This window comes from Microtus pennsylvanicus, chromosome 4, assembly GCF_037038515.1.
Source record: "Microtus pennsylvanicus isolate mMicPen1 chromosome 4, mMicPen1.hap1, whole genome shotgun sequence".
Lineage (NCBI taxonomy): Eukaryota > Metazoa > Chordata > Mammalia > Rodentia > Cricetidae > Microtus > Microtus pennsylvanicus.
Window position 1 is genome coordinate 106,250,528 of NC_134582.1, and position 5,929 is coordinate 106,256,456.

At 39.3% G+C, this 5,929-nt stretch overlaps 1 protein-coding gene across 1 annotated transcript; it reads right to left on the reverse strand.

Moving 5' to 3' along the window:
* Window positions 1–4,711: 4,711 nt before the first annotated feature.
* LOC142849064 (vomeronasal type-1 receptor 4-like) lies at window positions 4,712–5,638 on the reverse strand. Its single transcript, XM_075971179.1, has one exon. The coding sequence runs from the start codon at window positions 5,636–5,638 to the stop codon at window positions 4,712–4,714; it is 927 nt and encodes a 308-aa protein (XP_075827294.1).
* Window positions 5,639–5,929: the final 291 nt, after the last annotated feature.

Below are 5,929 nucleotides of genomic sequence, written 5' to 3' on the forward strand. Positions count from 1 at the left end.
TAGAATAGTCCCATAGGGAGCATAGGCCTTTACAAAAATCTTTCCTTATGTCCAAGTTCAATCACTGACACACATTTTGACTTTGTTGAAATTGAACTGGAAATACCAAGCTCAGCTCATGAGGCTGGAGAGGAATTGGTAAATGAATTTCTTTTACCTGGGTCTCCTAGCTTCCCTGCGTTCTAAACTTAGATTTCCACAGGTCTCCTAAGTCCTCATTAAGAAATGTCAAGATTTCAAGATTAGATTGGTCATCAAATTCCTCACCCGTGCTGTAGGGAAATCTTCAGACAAGGGAGGGCACAAATCTGAAAGAGGCTCCAGTAAGGGAGCTGGGGAGCAATCACCCCAGAGTTGTCAGTGGGGCATTTTCACTTTTGATTTTTCCTGAATGGGAAAATCTTCTTTTGTCTTGTTTTTTGAAAATCAATTTTAAGGTTTCATTATCCAGCTTATAGTCATGAAAGAATTAGTTATCTTTTTCTCATGATTAATAACATCCTCATTTTTCCTAAGTATTTTTAGGACTGTCCAGATTAATGCCCAAGTGACCCAGAATTGATCTGGGATCTTTTCATCTTGTTTATAGGTCTTTTCAATGTGTTTTTGGGACTCTGTTTCATACTTCCTCATGTAAATTTCCTTCTTCCGAAAGCCAGGGTTTGTACTCACAAACATCTTAATAGCTGTGATTTTGATAGTGGTGTTGCTTCTTTCTTTAAAAAATGAAGCAAAAACTCAGCGTAAGACAAAGCCTTCCCTGGTGTCTGCCCCATTATTCTCACTCATCTCCTTCCATGAGGGGCCCCACTCTCTGATTCCAAAGCCAATTTCAGGTCCCTTTTCAGGCAACACTTGTCACCCTCCAGAGGTAGAGGGACCTGGGAGAAGGAGTGGACTGGAGTCTCATGCAACAGCCAAATTCATTCAAAGCAGCAGACAAGTTATACTCTGAGGGTAAGAAAGTTCACATGAGGTCATGCTGTGTACATTGTCAAGGACAAGTTGAGCACGTGCAAAATCATGTTCTTCACAGAATCACAGAATCACAAGAAGGACTTTTTAAACATTTAAATGATTATCGATAACAAGCAATAAGCGGCAATCAGAAATAAACCCACTCCTTTCTGCTCTGCCTGGAGAGAGCGTGGAAACACATTCCAAGAAAAGTTCTGTGATTTGGAGAAACGGAGAGAGAAGATGTTTGTCCTGTTTTCTTGGAGTGTTTCCACAAGCACTCAGAATTCTCAAACTACTCCATTTTCATAAATGTTCTTAAATGGAGTAGTTTGTTCTTAAATGGAGGGAAGGGTTTGGCTTACACTTCCACATCACTGTTGATCATCAAGGACTCAGGACAGGAACTCACCCAGTGCAGGAACCTGGAGGCACAAGCTGAGACAGAAGTTACTTATGGAGGAGTGCTACTTACTGGCTTGTTCACCATGGTTGCTCAGTCTACTTTTGTATAGAGCCCAGGACCATTTGCTCAAAGATGGCACTATCCACAAAGTCTGGGAACTCCTCATTCAATCAGTGATTAAGAAAATACCCTACATTTAGATATGATTCCCAATGGAGGTTTCCTCCTTTCAGGCAATTCTAGCTTGTGTCAAGTTGACAGAATCATTGGCCACCATGAAATAGTGACTGTAAGTCCTACAGTATATACCTTTGGCACAATAGAGTGGTAATGAGACGGTTAGAATCTTTTGGAGAGGTGGAGCCTGTTTTCACAGCTTCACTTAAGACACCAGTCTCCACTTCTTCCTGCCATAGCTGCTTATTGACTAGGGGGGAATACATAGGAGGTAGAATCATTATCAAGGCTTTCGATCTTTTCTCATACAGAATTTTTTGTAGGTTGTCACCTATGTTGGAGCCAGAATTTCTGGTTATGCAGGTGCGTTTTAGCCTCCCATGACCTATAAATTACAATGTAATCTGGATATCCAAGTAAACTGGTCCACTCAAGTCAGCTTAGATGAACCAATTCCTTGCACAGTTTTTACCCTGATCTAGGATCAATGATTTTTTTAAATGTCTTCCTAGGAAGTCACATGACAGGGAGAATTTGAAGGTGAAGACTGGCAAGCTCTGAGTAGCCACCCCTTCATATTTTTGGTTATATGGAGGAACCAGGCACCAGCACAAACACCTCACAAATATGAGGTAGTTTCTGAGGGCTGTAGGCAGCACACCACACTCTGAAGGCTCTATTTTCTGTTCTATTAGGTTCCACTTACTAGTAAAATCACGTGGTGTTTGTCTGTATGCAGATGACCGATGTCACTTAGCATAATACCCTCAGGTCCATGCTAGTTACAATGTGTCCAGAATAAGGAAATGATGAAGTTATTATCTAACCCATCTGTCTAACACTATGTGCTTTACTTGAAGGGCATAACTGAATCCGATTTCCTGGTTGCCTTTACTATCTACTACTTATTTGCAATTTTCCTCATATGTTAAAATTTTAATTTATGTTCTGATCAAGCTTTTATTTTATATTTTCCAATCTACTGTTTTGTTTAGAGAAAAATTCACAATACCAACTCTAATGCCACTCAGACTCCAGACCATCCTAGTTCATGCTGTGTCAACTGTTATGTATCTTCTGTCTGTTTATTTTTTAATTTCAAATTAAAGATTTTGTGTGTTTATTCATGTGTGCATGTCTCAACATGAATATGGAGGTCAGAGGGCAAGACATGGGAGTCAGTTTTCTTTGTCAGAGGTGGATCAGCTTTTCTGACCAGTCAGCAGGTGCTTTTCCCCAAAAAGGCATCTAATTTGTTGTTGTTGTTTTGTTTTTCAAGGAAGAATTTGTCTGTTGCTTTGGAGCCTGTCCTGGAACTAACTCTTATAGACAAGGCAGGCCTCAAATTTACAAACATCCACCTGCCTCTGACTCCTGAGTGCTGGGATTAAAGGCATGAACCACCACCACCCTGCCACCTCTCTCTATTCTTAACACTGAACAATCTCATTGCCAATTTCAGATTAAACACATCTTTCTTCACTCCTTCTCCGTGTTCATACATAGTTTCCCTTTGTGTCAAATTACACAGACTGACTGAGAAAGTGTTCTTTAGTCTGGTCCTCTATGTAACTGAAGAGGGTGAGACTCAGAGAAGTAGTGGATGTTCCCTACAAACAAGTCACATTACATGAGAAATGTGAGAAGGAGCTGGAGGGATGGTTAGGAGACCTGTTCCTCTTGCAGAGGACCCTGGTTCCTTACCCAGCACTCACATCTAGGACTCATGACTGCCTGTAGATCTAGTTCCCTGTGATCAGTGTCCATTTCTGGTCTGTGTGGGGAACTGTACAAATGTGACACACTCACAGAGACACATACAAAAATAAATCTTTATATTAGAAATCTAGCTATTTAATAATCTATAGCACAATACACATCACATACTTAAATATTTTGCATATTTATACAATGCAACCAAGGAAAATATAAATACTTATGCATAATTGTAAAGTAGAACCATAAGGAACCGAAAATGTTTCAAGGGTCAAATATGACAGAACAGTTTCTTTTTTTAAAAAAAGGCATAAATCCACCTCTAGAAATTCTATTCTTTCATGATCAATAATTATATTAATAAGTATTTTTCAGAATAGGTCTATTATGTTTTTAGAACCATGTCAGTACCTCATTGTGTGGATCTAATTTAAGAAATCAAGCAGCGAATCCTTCAATTAAATGGATGTAGAATCAGATCCTTTTGCAGCTCTTTGATGACAAACAGCTGGATAGTGTTGTGGAGAGCAACCAGGCATTAACAAAGGGCAGCTGCTAACAAGTCTCATTCTGCTTCAGTCACATTACACATTAATCTTGCAAATTGGCAAATCCAAGTTTTTTTTATCAACATAGAAACTATAGGTGGATATAAAATAAAACTTTATTGTGTATTTCTTATCTAACTTATCCCATATGGACAATGTTAATTCCTGTAGCGAACCTCCATGAATATAAAACCATAGAAACATTTCAGTGCATTTAAGTTCTGTGACTGGTGCACTGGGATTCCAGGAAGTGGATGTAGTTCATATCATTTTTCAAAATTCTGTATAATATTATCTACAAATGGAAAATACAGACACGTTAAATAGCATCATAGCTAAACTAACATTTAGCAAGTACAACATCTGGTACAATATATGAATTTCTTTGGATAACATGATTAAATCACTATGAAGTTAATAAATTGACCAAATTCATCTGTATGCTTCCAGTCATGGTGACAGTTTTACTAAATATAATTAAGACCATTTTCCCTGTGCTGGAGATATGACTCCTTAGTTGAGAGCACTAGCTTGTCTTCAAGAGGTCAGGTTTAATTCCTAGCAACCACACTTTGGTTGAGAGCAACCTCTCTAATTCCAGTCAGTCACAGGGCATTTGATGACCTCTTCTACCCTTTACGGGAACCAGGTATGGCTGTGCTACTTGGACATAATGCAGGTAAATTATCCATACACAAAACTAATATAGGAATTTAAAAAATCCCTTCAAAGGAGAACAAAATTGGAGAATAAGGTTTCTTTTATCACTGTAATTTACTAAGATTTCTCTCTCAGGACAAGGTTGTGAGTCACCAGGAAGAATATGTGAGAATAAATACATGCTTAACCTATTTTATGAAAATTTTGTCTTACCTACAATATTGCAGAAGTGAGACTTCTTCGACAGTCACTGAACAGAAACATGAAAGAGATAGTTTCTCAATTTCTCACAACACTCAGGCAGAAGTCCATCCCTGTGAATCAACACAAGTGGGCTAAAAGTTGCATAACCAAGAGCCAGAAACTTTTGAACATTTAGCATCAAGGATTTTTCTGCTAAAGAGAGACTTAAAAACAGAGAAAAAGCACAGTCAGCCCAATAGAAGAAAACAAAACAGAGCATCAGAAGGAGGACACTCTGAGCAGCTCTCAGCTCAGGGGGAGTTCTGTAGAAAAGCTTGGAGTTCTGAAGGTGGAGGACATGCTGGTGGTGCTTGTGGAGAAAAAATATGAGGTAGCCACTGGCTCCGCCCATGGCTCCCTGAAACACAGCATCTCTCAGGACCATGAGAGGGAGAACAATCCATTTTGTTTTCTGACTTTTTGACATAAAATAGCAGTAGCCGTCTTCACTCTTAAACTGTGATATATTCAGGCTTGTACTTCTGATGGACTGGATTAGGTTCATACCTATTAAAGCGTTGAGTATCCAAAAGAATGAAAAGAATGGGAGGATGTGCCATGCAGACTGTGGTCTGAGCCTTCTCCATCCAGATGCTCTGGGACTGATGATGATGGCCTGGACCACAGTGAGGAGACCGCTGGTGCAGATGGAGACCCCACGGGCCACCCTCTGCAGGTAAATGGTGATTTTGCATCCTATGTCATCTAGGAAGTTTCTCAAACCAAAAGCTTCCATAGTCTTTGGCAACCCATTTGCAAGAAGCATTATGATGTTTGTAAAAGCCAAGTGGATGAGAATAAGATGTATGGGTTTCTTTTCACGTCCTCTGCACCAACTGATCATATAATTCACAGAAACAGAAATGTTCCCCAGCATGCCAAACACAGTCATGAAGAGGAAAACTATTTGCTTAATAAATTTCAAAAACATTTTTTCATTTCTGGGTAGAAAATCTTGTATTCAGGATACAAAGAGTTTTCAAGAAAGCATGAGTAATGCTAGACATTTATCTGAAAAACATTTTGCATAATATCATTTTCTGGTATACGAGTCAGTAACGGACACATGTGCTGCTATAGACTGGGTCCCTGAACTCCTCCTCTTCCCTGTGGACTCTGAGTTATGTGTGCGTTCTGACAGGTGAGTTTGGAAACTGGAATAAGACTCTATGGTTTTAAAGGAGGTGTGTTTGAACTCTCTACTAGCAAAATTGACTTCTGT

Bases quoted from the DNA above. Each gene is read 5' to 3' on its own strand.
- LOC142849064 (XM_075971179.1), bottom strand. From the start codon at position 5,638: ATGTTTTTGAAATTTATTAAGCAAATAGTTTTCCTCTTCATGACTGTG.